Below are 16,230 nucleotides of genomic sequence, written 5' to 3'. Positions count from 1 at the left end.
TAATTGCAATTGATTTTTTTAATCACTTAACAGCCCTAAATATAACATTTAGGAGACAGGCGTGAGGGCATTCCATTATGCTTGGATGTTTGGCACTCTGCACTCAGTTACAATTCTGGGCCTGATTTTCAATAGGTCCTTAAGTGAGCAAGTATGTGTAGACTTATAGATGTGCTTGCTAACACTTTAGATTCTCATGCATATAGCTAGGAAGATAATGTGGAAGTTACATCCATTAGGTCCACACCTTTGAATGCTTTCTACTTTTTTTACAGTATGTCTCTATACTCCATTATCTAACAATCAAGATCAGTTGGTTCAGGAGCCACATTATATGCATTGTCTGGTAGAAGCCATGTGAAATGCTATACCAGAACAAAGTAATGTTCTTCCAGTCCAGTGTTGTGTCTGACTGTGACTGATACCAGGTGCTTCAGAAAAAAGTGCAAAATCTACATAGTTTAAACAAACAAAGGTGGAAGAATTAAGGTGTCATATTCAATCTTAGCTTTGGAATCACCTGATACTTGAACGTTTAACTCTTTAGCTTTAACATTCACATAATAAGACATTGCACTTTTCATAGCACTCAAAGTGCTACTCCTGGGGGAATTCTGCACCACTGCATATGCACAGAATTCATGTCCCCGGCAGATTTCTTTGCTTCCCTGCAGAAAAAGGACTTTCTGACAGGGAAGCAAAGGGAAGCTGCAAGAGGAGTCACACACCACTCCCTAGCTGTGCAGATACATCATTTCAAGCAGCCAGTAGAGAGGTAACTCACTGCAGGGCTTGCAACACCCCAGCCAGTGGCTCTTACCCTGAGCCGGGATCAGCTGCCAGTCCTGGCTGGGCTGGAGGAAGGAGAGGACAGAACTTCCTCTTCCCCAGCAAGGAGTGGATGGGGCTGTGTCAGACCCACTCCCAGAAACCTCCCTCAGCTGCAGAAAGCTCAGCATCCTCCCCTGCTTCCTCCCTCCATTGCCCCTCAGCTGCAGAGGGAGGGGTCATTGTACAGGGAGCTATCCCCCCATCCGCCGAACCCCTGTGCATCTGGAGCTGCCAAACCCCAGACAACCCGGCCAAGCCTCAGCCCGTAACCCAGAACCCACCTAGCCTTTCATACATGAACCCCACCCCATTGAACAACCCCTGCATCTGGAGCCCCCTTGCACCCAGAGCCTCTGCCTCTGGCCTCCCACCCCTGCACCCAGACCACCCCCACTGAGCTCCCTGCACTCAAACCCCCACCCTGATGAGCCCCACTCCCACGCACCACAATGAGCCCCCACATCCAGATCCACATGCTACTGACCCCAAACTAGCTTCACCCAGACCCCAACCCCACCACGCCCCCAGCACCCTGATCCCCCTGCTGAGCGCCAATCATTTTCACCTGGAAGCCCATGCAGAGTCCCATTGCCCCTGCACCTGGAACCCCCGCAACAAGCCTCTGTGCATCCAGATCTCCCCACACCTATACCCACCACTGAGCTGCCTGCAGCCAGATTATCCCACACAGAATCCTCTCACCCCACACCTGGATCCCCCCATATTGAACACCTCCACACTTGGATCCTGCCTGGTTGAGCCTGCCTGCCCACCCCCATACCTGGTGCATCTGGAGCAGAGGGCAGGGACCCAGGGTGTTCCTAGGGCAGGCCCAGGCCTTGTGCTGTGTCAGGGTCAGGTGCTGCCTCACCACAGAGTCCGTGTCTTCAGAGTGGGGAGCTTGCAGGATGATCTCCCACCTTCGTACAGCCAGTGGCCTGCGTTCCCCACTGCCATGGTGGAGCCTCTGCATTTATTTATTGACAAATAAAACTGTCAGAATTGTGCAGAATTTTAAAATATTGTGTGCCAAATTTTTATTTTTTGGTGTAGAATGCCCTCAGGAGTAACTAAGTGCATTACAATTCAGATGAAATGGCTAGCAAAGGCTATGCACCACTTAACTCATTTAATCACTGAAAACATGTCTTAAGCAGTCTATAGGCTTTATACTGGCACTCTACACAGAGGTGAATATCACTCATTCATGAAACAAAAGTAGATAATTATCGATATCCCTGTTTTACAGATGGGAAAACTGGAGCAGAGGGATTAAGTGTCTAGCCTAAAGTCACAAAGTAAGTGTGGGACAGAGCCAGGAATGGAACTCAGATCTCATCCATTCAGAAGTAGATATAGAACAATAAGAGTCAAGTGTCCTCCTCTTCACATCTGAAGACACCCTCCATAGTCATACACACAAAAGAACATTAAGGTTGCAAAATCAAGCACTGAAAAGCTAGGAAATGTCAGAATTTAAGGTTGCTGGTGAAACCTTAATTTGGCCTTTCTGAACATATAACTTAATATAGTCTCCTTGCTGGGCCAGCCAGTCCAATTCCTGCCCCTCCCTGTCCCAGCTTTCCTCTCCCCACTACAAGCCTCACAGTTCCAATCCCCCATGTCCCAGATTCCTTATCTCAATCAAATTCCCCAGCTCCATCTTTCATCTCCTCTGGATTTTTGAACCAGGCAGTTTCCTCCTCCATGCTGCCTAGGCCCAGCTGTGGAGGCACTGACAGCACAGGAGAGAAAGGATCCCTGTTCTCAGTTCTGGTGCCCAGATCCAGCCGGGTCCACAGCAGCCCAGAACTACAAGTGCACGAAAGTCCTTCTCTCATGCAACAGCAATTTCAGGGATTTTTAGCTCTGACTCTAGAAAGTCTTTACTGAGCATGTGCAAACTGCAAATTACATAGGCTTATAATATGGCTAAATCAGGATGGATTCTCACAGAGACAGCAAAAGGCATATCCCTGATGCAAAGGCTACCTCTCTGTCAAATTTCAAGTTCCTTCTCCAAACATGTGGGTCACCAGAGTTTTTTAACTTGGACAAAACAGTGTATTTTTCATATCCCATTTGTTCAAAATGGCTGACCTGTTTGGCTGAAATAAAAATAATAATAAAATAATAATTCAGCCAGAAGCAAACACCCTGGAGGATTTCTGTCCAAATTGTTAAAATGTGACAAACCTATAAGCAATTGAAAAAAAAAAAAAGTCTTATAACTGGAAGTGTCAGGCCATCATAATCGTTGGAGTTACTAGCCCTGCGTATAATATTCAGTTCTGTTATATCCATTCTTAGGTTTTATTCCTGTGCTTTGGGTCATTCCCACCAAACATGGATAAAGGTACTTCTTATTCCTCTCTCTCTAACACTAATTCAAGCTATCTTCATAGATTTTCTTTAAAGGAAGGGGTGTTAGGTAACACAAAATCACTTATTTAAAAATTTCTTTTACATATGAAAGATTATGCTGTCCTACACTATATAAGGGTTCAATATTCATGGGGAATTTTCTTGGCTAAACCTTTTTTCTATTTAATCATATAACTACATTTGTCGTCCATATCTGATTTAATAAGTTCACTTTTTAGTTTTGATATCATGCTTTTGGGGTCTTTGGAACAGTGGTTCTCAACTTGTGGCCCCGCATGCAACCCAATTAGCACACAGTAGGGGTCCAGCTCAGCAATGTGCTAAAGGTTCCAGGCTCCCAGTTGCCCTGATGTGCAGTGGGCTGCAGACTGCTGGCCTCTCTGCACTGCGGGGTCCAGATTGCTGCCCGGCCCCACACAATAGGGCTCGGGATCCAGGCTGCCGCCCAGCCTCACACAACAGGCTCGGGGTTTGGGCTGCTGGCTGGCCCCCGCACGGTGGGGTCCAGGATTGCGGTGGAAATTGGGGGCGAGGTCCTGGCTGCCCCACAGCCCTGCACAACGGGGTCCAGGGTCAGGGTCCCTTCCCCCCACCTGGCTTTCTGCTCCTGGCCCCGCTCTGTGGAGGGGTCTCTGGGTAGAGGGCACTGGGCATCGGGGTTTGTAGGGGACACTGTGGTTCTCAACCTGTGGCCCAGATAACACTTTGTGAGCCGCATATGCGGTCCACAATGATAAATAGGTTGAGAATCACTGCTGTAGAGAACACTACTGCTTTCTCAGTCTTTGGAAGTAGTCTTTTGAAATCTGTCATCCCTTAGAAATTTGAATTGTAGGACTTTTTCTCTACAACCTTGCATCTTGTGTAGTTGTTCATAGCTGTGCAAATTTAGCACAGAGTGGGTGTAAATTTTTTCTTTTATTTCTGACTAAAAAACTAACTAGACGTATTCCAGTTGCAGGCAAAGTGTCTTCAAAAGAGGTCAAAAGCTGAGTTACCTTAAATGTGAAAACATCAAATATTTCTTGGCATCTGAAAGGATTAAAAAATTTGATTTTGTTTCTGAACAGGCTCACAATTTTGTTGTGAATTAAAACTGGTCAGCCATTCAAAATGAGTCCAGCTATTATGCCTAGAGTATGATATTTATGCATTCTTAGGTAAATAAAATAAAAAGACAAATAAACCAAACACATTACAATATTATTCTAATATAGCCAGAGTTAACAATTCCATATACTATACTAAGACAGATAGATGATATAGCCCACAAGGCAATGATCATATTTTAAACTTCTATGTGCACTATAAAAAACTCTGTAAAGAGCACATGCCCCAAAAGAAAATTAATATTGCAAATCAGCATTCATTATAAACTTATTTTCATTTGATTCCATCTTTTTCAAGGAAATCTCTGGGCTGAAGGCTGAAGCATTCCTTGAACCAGCACAGCAAGCTCCTGCAAAGGGCTTTTCTACAGGGAAATGTCCCCCGCCCGCCCCCATTATACAGTTATACTAAATTGAAAGACATTGGGATTGTAGCTATTCTCCATATCTTGAGGGGTGGAATGGTATGGGAATTGTCTATTCTTTGAAGTCAGGAGAGCATAAAGTGTCTCCTGGTATCCTGTGTTCACAACAATCTACTTGCATGGGGTTAAGCTGGTGTGTTATATGTAAGGCTAAGATTTTGTCATGGATATTTTTAGTAAAGGTCACGGACAGGTCAAGGGCAAAAAAGAAAATTTCACGGGAAGCCGTGGTCTGTCCCTGACTTTTGCTAAACATATACTTGACAAAATGGGGATGTGCAGATCTCCACAGCACCTGAAGCAGCTTGGAGCCCCTAGGAGCTGCCTGCAGCAGCTGCCCTGCCACCTGCAGCTCCAGGGGTCCCTTGCTGCCCATGGGGGCTGGGACCTGTGGGGTGCCCCCCCTCCCATGTTGTCTGGGAGCTGCAGGGTACCCCCATAGGCAGTGGCTGGGAGCTGTGGGGTTCCCCCACCATAACCAGGGACTCGGGAATTCCCCTGCTGCCCAGCAGCCGGGGACTTGAGAGTTTCCCCGCTTAGGGATTCCCCTGTTGGGGAGGGGCTCAGGGATTCCCCTGTTGCCATCGGTCAAAGGCTCGGGGATTCCCCCTGCCACTGGCGGCTGGGGGCTCAGAGGTTCTGGGGCTCAGGGGTCCTCTGCTGGTGGGGGCTCGGGGATTCCCCTGTCCGTGGCTCAGGTTTCGAGGTCCTCTACTGGCAGGGGCTTGGGGATTCCCCCATCGCCCACCAGCATCCAGAGGCTCCCCCACCAGTGGCTTGGGGGTCCTCTGCCGGCAGGGGCTTGAGGATTCCCACACAGCGGCTGGCGTCTTGGGGATTCCACTGCAGCTGCTGGGGACTCGGGGATTCTGCTGCCAGCAGCTGGGGGCTCAGAGGTTCTCCCTTTGGTGGCCGAGACTTGGGGGTCCTCTGCCGGCACTGGTTTCCCCTGTTGCCACTGGTAGCCAGGGGGCTCAGGGATTCCCCTGCTGACCACAGCAGCCTGGAGCTGCAGGGTACGTTGCCCCCAAAGCAGCTTGGAGCTCCAGGGCCACCAGAGGCAATGGGGGAACCCCACCACTTCCTGCCCTCACTGGTGGAGTGGGACCTGAAGCTCCCAACCACCACAGAGGGTGACCAGATGTCCCGATTTTATAGGGACAGTCCTGATTTTGGGGTCTTTTTCTTATATAGATTCCTATTACACCCCCCACTCCCATACCCAATTTTTCACACTTGCTCACTGGTCACCCTACCACAAACTGAAGTCACGGATTCCATGACTTCTGTGACCTCCGTGACTAAACCGTAGCCTACGTGAGCACATTACAACAGTGTTCTCCCAAAATCTTATCCAGCATAATGGCCATGCTGATGATGGAAACCATGTATTTGGTGTTTGCTATTACTACTTCAGTGGGGACGGGGTGGGGCGGTGCATCAACACCCCTAGTTCCAGCACCACTGGACTTTCTGCTTCTGCATCATGTCAACATCCTTTCCTGTATTCCTGTATCCAATGGCTTCAGTCGTTCCCTGACAATATCTCAGCATTTTCCCTCCCCCCAGACCATTCTTCTCCTACAACATGACCCCCTTCCTCCTTTCCTGAGACTAATGCATGAGGCCGGCAAACATCCTCTCCTTGTCCGCTTCCTGCCCTTCCTCGCAAGGCGAGCGGGAGTTACAGAGCTCAGCGCGGGAGAAGAACTCACCCGCTCCGGCTCCGGCCCCCCTCCCTTATAGTCTCTCCAACAGCACCCAGTGCGCAAGCCTTCTTTCCCGAGGACCTCAATCGCTATCTTACTGCGCATGCGTACCTCTATCCTCTCGGGCCGAGACCGAGGCCGTTCTTTCTGTCTCCAGCCATTGGGAGCGTGATGCGTCACAATGCTCTGTCCTTCCAATCGGAAGCACCGCTCTGGGACAGAGGGGTGGGACAAGGCCGCCTTCGTGTTGTTACCGGACGTGGCCGTTGTAAATTTCTCCTTGAGCTGAGGGCGGGGCGGCGTGGGTTTTTTGGTCATCTCTGGGTCTTAACGCCTAGCCTGTCCCACCGTCAATCCCCACCTAGCCCGGACTCCGCTATTACTGCCTATCTGCCGGCCCGTTCCTATCAGCCACTGCGCCCCAACGGGGCTGCCCCGCAGAGGTGGGAGGTAGCGGGGAGACTGGGTGAGCAGGGGAGGGCTGATGGCTTTCGGGGTGGGGCTGATGGAGCTGGGTCGGGAGGCAGATGGGGCGGGAAGAGAACGTGGCTGATGGGAGAGGTGGGGCTGAGGGACCGGCAGTTTATGGGGGAAAGGAGGTGCAGGGGACTAATGGGGCTAGATGGGGCAGGGGGCGAGGACATATGTGGGAGCAGAGGCTGAGAGGGGAGCATCATTATAGCTATGAACATGCAGTTTCTTTTTAATGCCCTTGTGGCTGAGAATCCTGCTCCCCAGAGCCTCTTTTTCTTACAAAAATATTTAGGATTCGGTAACATTTTAGACGTAGACACCTCATCTTGAGTAATTCCAAAGTGCTTTACTAGTTGTAAACATATTGCCCTGTTCACATGTAGCCAGTTCTGGGGTGGAAGGCAACAAGCTGGTGCATAGTGCAGTGAAGGAAGTGGAAAATAGGAGTGGGTGAACTTGTGTTTTCAGGGAGTTGTGGTTTGGGATTCTAACGCTTAGACTACTGAGCACTAAGGTGGAGATTTCTCCGAAGGGAGAGTAGTTTGTAATTGAATTATAAACAAGATCAGTAAAATGCTGGGTGTATATTAGTTCAGAACTTGTTCTCCTAAAACGTTATTGTACACAGTAGAAAACAAAATAGCTAGTTCTAATCAGTGTAGATCCAGGGGCTGCTCCTTGTGGTGGGTTTTGTATACAAAACAAATGTTCCTAAAAAATAAAATCATGGTAATTCTTAGAATGTTCACTGCGTATTTGCAGAGCACTGATGTTCTCATTTTGTATGGTTTTGTATCCTAGTGCTTGCTGATCAGGCTATCTGAGGCTCAGAAAATGACAAGGCAGAGCTGACCTACAGGTGTGACATTGATATACTCTTGCTCAAGTATGCACAGAAGTGGCAAGAGAGTTTTATTCATTTATATGTTTGTTTGATTAAAAAAAAAGTGTAGATCTTTTTTTATCATGTTAAAGCAGCAGAGAATCCTGTGGCACCTTATAGACTAACAGACCTTTTGGAGCGTGAGCTTTCGTGGGTGAATACCCACTTCGTCAGACGCAGGTAGTGGAAATTTCCAGGGGCAGGTATATATATGCTAGCAAGCAAGCTAGAGATAACGAGGTTAGTTCAATCAGGGAGGATGAGGCCCTGTTCTAGCAGTAGAGGTGTGAAAACCAAGGGAGGAGAAACTGGTTCTGTAATTGGCAAGCCATTCACAGTCTTTGTTTAGTCCTGAGCTGATGGTGTCAAATTTGCAGATGAACTGAAGCTCAGCAGTTTCTCTTTGAAGTCTGGTCCTGAAGTTTTTTTGCTGCAGGATGGCCACCTTAAGGTCTGCTATAGTGTGGCCAGGGAGGTTGAAGTGCTCTCCTACAGGTTTTTGTATATTGCCATTCCTGATATCTGATTTGTGTCCATTTATCCTTTTCCGTAGTGACTGTCCAGTTTGGCCGATGTACATAGCAGAGGGGCATTGCTGGCATATGATGGCGTATATTACATTGGTGGACGTGCAGGTGAATGAACCGGTGATGGTGTGGCTGATCTGGTTAGGTCCTATGATGGTGTCGCTGGTGTAGATATGTGGGCAGAGTTGGCATCGAGGTTTGTTGCATGGATTGGTTCCTGAGCTAGAGTTACTATGGTGCGGTGTGCAGTTGCTGGTGAGAATACGTTTCAGGTTGGCAGGTTGTCTGTGGGCAAGGATTGGCCTGCCACCCAAGACCTGTGAAAGTGTGGGATCATTGTCCAGGATGGGTTGTAGATCCCTGATGATGCGTTGGAGGGGTTTTAGCTGGGGGCTGTATGTGATGGCCAGTGGAGTCCTGTTGGTTTCTTTCTTGGGTTTGTCTTGTAGTAGGAGGCTTCTGGGTACACATCTGGCTCTGTTGATCTGTTTCCTAATTTCCTCATGCGGGTATTGTAGTTTTGAGAATGCTTGGTGGAGATTTTGTATCGCATTGTATCTGGATATTGATGATGTGGCATTTTGAACAATTTCTAAAACCCAAAAGATCTTTAGTCATTTTCCTATATTTAAAGGGATTCTGTTATTCACATCGTATCAAAAAATTCCTTACCTTTGTAAATTACCTTTGGATTATTAACAGATTCATTTAAATAATATTTCAGTAAGATATAACTTCAGTGGCCTCCTTTATAGATTTCAAAGCAAAATATGATTTGCAATAATAAGTCTATAGATAGTTTTGGCAGAATTTGCTGATTGGATGTTCAAGTTTGTAATTTAAATATACTAACAACACCTATTCCAATATTATAAGGCCGCAATCCTGCAAAGACTTGAGCACACGCTTAATTTTATGCACTGCAAATAGTCTCACTGATTTCAGTAAAGTCAAGTATATGCATAAAAGTCTTTGCAGGATTAGGACCTAGTACTGTATATAGATGTAAATCACAAGAAAAAAAAATCATAGATATATATTAACTCACTAAATTGAATTTTGTTGCTACTTGAACAAGTATTTTACTGGAATCCCATGAGATTCCAACAGTTCATGCTGCCATCTATTAAATATCATATTTGTTTATTTAGTAGTAAATCAGGCAGTTATTTAAATAAACTAAAGAATACTGCATATTCAAAACTAGTAGCTTTCTACTGAAACATACTTCATGCTTCCTCTTAACTTTTTTTTTTCAAACTAAGTTCAGGAACATTTTCACACTGCCTCAACTTTAGTATGGTTCCATTTACTAAAGTTATTTCTAAAAATTACTAGTTATCTGGACAATGATTGAGACAAAAATGTGTTAGAAGCAAACTTAAGCCTGCCTGAGGTTCTGGCTTGAGCTACCACGTTGCATAAGCCCTAGTTCAACAGTTGTTTGGTGACTCTATGCTTGAGAAAAAGCAGTTCAGGTTGGGAGCCATTTAGTGCTGTTATTTATTATATGTATTACTGTAGTGGCTAGGACCAGTGTTCCTTCTAATTTTTTATGTCCATGTGCAGAATGAATTTTGTTATGTGCACCAATATAGAGGTGATGTGGGGCTGAGGAGTTTGGAGTGTGTGTGTGTGTGGGGCTCTGGGCTGGGGCAGAGGGTTGGAGTGCAGGGGGTGAGGGGTTTGGGGTGTAGGCTGCCCTGGGGCTGCAGCTGGGAGAGAGGACACCCCCCAGACCTCTCTTGCCACAGCAGCTTGGAGTCACAGGGGCGGGGCTGGGGGAGGAGGCTGGGGCACCTCTTCCTGGCTGTGGCAGCTCAGCTCCGGCTGGACTGAGGGAGGGGCACCTCTCACCTGCTGTGGCTGGGCTGGCTTGGGCTGGGGGAGGGGTGCCTCTGCCTAGCTGTGGCTGCTCCAGCAGGGCCAGGCTAGGGGACGATTGCCTCTCCCCACCTGTGCAACCATTGATAGCCTACTGCATGGCCATATAGCTTAGAGGGAACTTAGCCTAGGACCCTGTAGTGGTAGGTGCTGTACAAACCCAGAACAAAAGGTTCCTGCCTCCAAAGGGCACACAAACTAATTATAAGACAAGAGACAGATGAATATTGAAAGATGGGGGAGTACAAGTAAACAATGACACAATATTCATCAGGATCATATGCAGTCATTTCAGCACATCAGCAATCTAAACTGTTGTCAGATGTTGTGTAGTATCCTTGCCAAGGAAAGTTTTGAGGAGGAATTTGGAAGTGGATAATCAGGTTGATATAGGGACAATTAGGGGGAAACATATTTATGGGCAGTATTGGACAGTGCACAAAGGTCTCTGTTTGAAAATGTAATAAGTGAGCGATGGAGGATAACCTCATTGGCCAATCAGAGGCAGGAGTTGACAGCTTGATAGCAAATGAGAGAGGATAAGTAGGATGGGAATTGATAATGAACGGTCTTGAAAGTGAACATAAGCATCTTATGTTTGATTCAATAAAGATGCAGGAGCTAATGGAGGGAGTGAAAGAGAAGGGTGCCATGGTCAAAGTGACAGGCTGGGAAAATGATCTTAGCAGTAGTAGAATGGATATGAGTGGAGAAAGATTGTATTTGACAAAGCCAGAGAGAAGGATGTTGCAGTAATTGAGATGCGAGATGATGAGAGCTTGGGTGAGAGTTTGAGCTGTGGAGTCTGTATCTTGCTGGAGCAGAAATAATTTGCAAGATTTAGGCATAGTCTGGATATGAGGACCTAGAGACAGGTCCAAACCAAAGATGATGCCCAGGTTACAGGCCTGAATGACAGGCAGGATGGTGGCACACAGTGTTAGATAAAAGATGCAGTGGAAAGTATTGGAAAGGGAGAGGGGAGGATTAGGAGCCATGTTTAGTACTACCATTTCTGAGTTCCCTATGTTTAGAGTGGTAGCTTTGACTTCAGAGTTGGTTTGAACATCCTGATTCAGGGCCCAAGAAGCAGTTTGTGCCTCTGATATTGCAAAAGATGCTAACTAGGCAATTTAAGAGGACTTCGTCCACTGAGCAGCCATACCCACTCACTGGAAGGTGACCAGATGGTTACCCTGATGTCTATCTTGAATGGAGAAGAGACTGTACTTGATAGCAACCTGCGCAGTGTTCCTGGGTCGACAAACCCCTGTGTTTGCAAGGAGCAAATGGAAGCAGGAAACCCATCCTCCATGCGCTGGCCAGTATTGTTGGCTGGATGTGGGGTGTCATCTAAAAAGGTGACTTAGTATATGCCCTTTTCCTCCCTGAAGCAATATAAGGGGCCTGCTGCAGAGAATGTGCCTCTCTGTATCAGGGCTATGTCTTAACGGCTAGTTTGCACTTCAGTGAGGGCCTAGTTTCTCAAACACATACTACTGCTTACTATGAGAAGCAATCCTATTGACTTCACTGGGACTACTTCTGTTATTTAGCATTTTTGAAGGATTGAATAGTAACACAACTTGACAAGGTTCAGAAACAAGTGACTCAATGACCTTGTGTATCATAGAATGTGAAGGTTGGAAGGGACCTCAGGAGGTCATCTAGTCCAGCTTCCTGCTCAAAGCAGGACCAATCCCCAGACAGATTTTTTGCTCCAGATCCCTAAATGCCTCAAGGATTGAATTTACAATGCTGGGTTTAGCAGGCCAATGCTCAAACCACTGAGCTGTCCCTCCCCTATACTGCAGTTGCTAATGTAACAACTGTCTAGCAACTGTATCAGGGTGTGTTTATAGTTTTAAAAACATTTATTATATATTTAGCTATTTTTTCAGATGGGATGGAAGGACGGCTTTAATCTGTAGGGGGAGCCTTCTTGTCAGTGACAGTTGTACATCAGTTACGTATTTGAGTTTTAAATGCATGTACTTGCTTAGAAATAATTTGTGGGCACAACTTATAAATCAGAGATAAACAAACTAACATAGCTTGAAATGTTTGATTAAAGCAACTGGAGCCAAATAAATAAATTAAAAGTCAATTTCTGTTCTCATTTGCCTTAGATTTACACCCAAGTAATTCCAATGAATTTAACTTAGTTACTTTAGATTATTATATTGGCCTTAAATTATTATTAGTCAATGAATAAATAAAGGTAATAGGATTTTTTTTTTGTGAGAGCAGGGAGGAGTAGATTCTGTTTTCTGGAGACAAACTGCAGAATGTGGTTGGATTAAAAATAAAGACAAGAAAACACATATGGTTTTTAAAACCTTCAGAAATAGTATAATACAAAGTGATTAAATAGTCCAGTTTTGTTAATGCTGAAGACTGCTATGTTAGGTCAGATGGAAATAGATTATGGCAAACATGTGGCTGCAACATTTAGATGGTAAAGATGGCCTGCAGGCTAGGACCTAGGCATGGGAGTCCATCTAACATGGCATGTAGAAGTAAATCTTCATGGTTAATTAATCGTTTTGCTGAATCTAGCCTGTGCTGACCATTTTATCTCAGGCTGTCTTGTAACGATTTGCCAAGAGAACTGTAAATGAATTTATTCTTCAAGCTGAAATAAATGTTGGCTTTTTCAGAGTGAGTGGTGATATTTTAATACTTGTTTTGTAAATATGCTTGATGTATTAAGTGTATTATGAGAATAAACCTGGATTTCTTCTATGCAGAATTTTTGCTAAAGGAGTCTTCACGTTAATCAAATTTATGTTTGATGCTATAATCCATGATACTTTATAGCGATTAATGACCTCAGTGCAATACTTATTAGAAAATGTCAGGTTTCTATGTCATCTAATGGCAGGAGGACCTGCTAAGTTATGGGCCACTGTCACACAGTGAAGGCCCAAATATTGACCTACCTTAAAATTGTTCTGGGGCCTATAATCTGTATTGTGACTTTAAAACCAAAGCACCCCAAACCCACAGATGAATGCGTCATCAGGGAAATTGAGGGATACAACCTACAAAAAGACAATTTTATGTGTTTTACTCTCCTTCTATTGTAAATTTAGAATCAAATATTGTCCTCAAAAACATGTATTTTCAGCTCCAGTATAGGAGTATAGTTCTTTTTGCTGTCTCCGATTGGCTTCAGTGGAGCTATATCTGGTAGTAAGTGTTAACATGATTGAGCCTAAAGTAAATACAATTGATTCCTTTTGTTACAATGAGAAATAAACTGTCCTTTTTATGTTATAGGTTTTAATGTATCCATATGATGCAAAGAGAAGAGTTATCTTTGAAGTGTCTCAGTTTCTGTAAAAGAATATAATTGAAGATCATGTTTGTTATCCAGACACTAAATTAAAAAGTTGGAGATTTGTCATAATGAATTCTACCCCTCCAATCAGTTACACTATTCCTGAAATCAAACGGTGAGCTTCAGTTCCTTATTTTAAATTCTGGTAATTTATATTGTCTTTCTGTGAGAATTTACATATCATTTGTGCTAATCTGATACAATTTGTTTGACAACAGCTAGGCCTGAGGGCATAAGTGATATCTCCAATTAAGTGCAAGAAATGCTAGGAAAGCACAGAAGGTATTTAAAAGGAAAAAAAGGCAGTGAGGCAGAAGGGGTCATCAAATACAGTTAGGTGCATTTGTACTGAGTTACAGAAGTTTTTCCTTTGCCAGACAAGATGGCATTTGGTTACACTTTATAGAAAGTTCAGTTGTAGTACTAGTCCTAGATACTTGGGGACTGGGAAGACTCTGTTCAGGATGATTGTGTATTGAACTGAAACTTTGACTGTCTTTCTGAAAACCTTGAGGCATGTCCCATGGGACTGAGAGTCCTCAAATTCAGATAAGAAATTCTCTGTAAGCATCCTTGCAGTGGACTGTCATGCAGAGGAGAGAATCAAACAGTTGGCATAAAAGCCCTAAAAAAAAAACAGTTGAAAAATTAGGCCATGGTATATCTGTCATTCGTCAGTTCTGTACCTAGACAAATTTTGAACCTAATTTTCAGAAGTAATGAGCACCACCTCTAAAAATTTCTGCCTTTAGTTTATAGTTAAGTAAATGATGTGGATTGCCCTCTGGAAAACCAAATAGCTTATTGGTGTCTCAAGTACTTTCAGTTGGTTTATTAGAATGAGTGGGATGCATAATCACATTTTTTTTTTAATGCACACCGTGGAAGGTAGAGAGGAATGATGCATTTGCAGACTTATGGTCATGGATATGGCCCTTATCATTCACATCAATATTTTTGTTTTGTTGAGTATACATTGTCTTGAAACAATAGCATCATTAGCGAGAACCTTGATTCATAATAATGATATTGATCCTAAGTACTAGCTGTTGTCATTTAAATCATGATGGTACAGGACTCCCAACTTCTTTGGCAGTGATAGAATTCTGTGGTAGATCCTTTTTCCTAGAAACATGATCTTTGGTTAGGGTAGATATGCAGAATCCCCCTTTGGCTATACGAGTTTAGAAAAATCCCATAGCTAATTAACAAGTGAAAGAAGAAAAATCACTCTTAGTTATGACAGATATAATTACACTACTTTTTGTCAGGTGTGAAGAAAATCCCCTAAGACAACTTTTATAATATTGTAACCAATATGACTGCAGTACACAACTGAACTTTCAAGTCAACTTATTGATTTGCTGAGTTACCTATGTTAAATTCTCATTACCTTGCAATGTAGTATTCAATAGCTTTTTCATTTGCTCTTGTTTTTCTTAAAGAATTTTAGAGAAAGTGTGAAGGATGGGATTTTGTGTATGATTTTGCTAAAAGCATATTTTCTAAATGATTATCCATCAGGAATATTAAATAATGCAAGAGCACTTTGAACAAGGCTGTACAGTCATCTCACAATTACTTTTATGATAGAAACAAACAGCTTCTGTTGTTCTTATAAAAATCCATTTGTTTGTGTGTGTGTTTGTTCAGCCTTACCATGTTCATTCTCTTTAGTTATCTCCTCTAGTTATCATTGTCATTGTCTTATATAGAATGATGAACAGAGGATTCTAACTAATGTATGTACAAGGAATAGCTCCCACACAGGGTGCATGGAAGGTGTAAAATATCAGCAAGTCTTGTGTGTTGTGAATTATTGCATAGCTGAGGCATATGCTCTTCTGTATCTGCACAACTTCTCCTGTTACTCTATTTAAAAAAAAAAATCCATTTCAGTGTTAATAGGTTGTTTGACTTCTTTATTACACTTTGAGTATAAGTACACAATCTAAAATGTCTAATTTAAATTACATTAATTTTAATCCATTTTATAATAAAATATTAGAAGTTGCTACCCTAATGCCTTAGTTGTTTTGCTGAAACCCTCTGCTTTGAAGTGAAAGCAGCTCAGTCTAAAGCCATTCTGAAGGGGCAAGAGCTATTAATATTTTTGCTAATGTTTTGATTTTCATAGCAATCAAATTAAATTTCGTTATGGAAGAGCTCGTTGGATTGTGATTTCAGAAGCAATGTTGCAAATACTGTAAATAAAAGTTCAGTAATTTGCTTTATGCTGTGTTTTGGTTTTTAACAGTACTTCCAAAACTTTATTCCATAGCTGTAATGTCCAAATGGGAAATATACAACTTTGCCAAACTAGTCTGACTTTTTTTTTTGGCTTTCTCGTTTTGCTGTTTGTGTGTTTAGGCCCCAATTCATCAAAACACTTAACCATGTAATTAAGTCTTTTGCTGAATCAGAGCCTGGCAGTGTGATATGTTAACTGTTCTAGACAACCTCTTCATCTGCTGCTGGTTTTGGGAAAATAGCTTTCCAAAAAGCTGATGCATACACCTTTTTGATGACTTCAAAGGTGTAAAATAGTCCTGTTTTTTTTAAAAAATTTTTTTTTAGTGTGCTCTCACTATAGGCAACTTTACAGTATAGAAAACTAAAATTAAAAACTGAAACATTAATAATGTCATAAAGATTTAGAA

At 43.5% G+C, this 16,230-nt stretch overlaps 1 protein-coding gene across 5 annotated transcripts in view; it reads left to right on the top strand.

Annotated features, from left to right (window-relative positions):
• Positions 1-6,749: 6,749 nt before the first annotated feature.
• CCDC171 (coiled-coil domain containing 171) overlaps positions 6,750-16,230 on the top strand; it is a 272,987-nt gene continuing 263,506 nt past the window's right edge. For 4 of the 5 annotated variants that reach the window (XM_075067320.1, XM_075067318.1, XM_075067319.1 and 1 more), the window contains exons 1-2: positions 6,750-6,902; positions 13,510-13,685. In XM_075067320.1, the coding sequence (XP_074923421.1) occupies positions 13,639-13,685 (47 nt within the window). In that variant the 5' untranslated portion in view covers positions 6,750-6,902; positions 13,510-13,638. Of the gene's footprint in view, positions 6,926-7,734; positions 7,793-13,509; positions 13,686-16,230 lie in introns of all 5 variants that reach the window. The other variant, XM_075067317.1, reaches the window with a different exon arrangement.

Source organism: Chelonoidis abingdonii, chromosome 6, assembly GCF_003597395.2.
Source record: "Chelonoidis abingdonii isolate Lonesome George chromosome 6, CheloAbing_2.0, whole genome shotgun sequence".
In the NCBI taxonomy this organism is placed as follows: Eukaryota; Metazoa; Chordata; order Testudines; family Testudinidae; genus Chelonoidis; species Chelonoidis abingdonii.
This window is presented reverse-complemented; position numbering and strand designations above follow the sequence as displayed.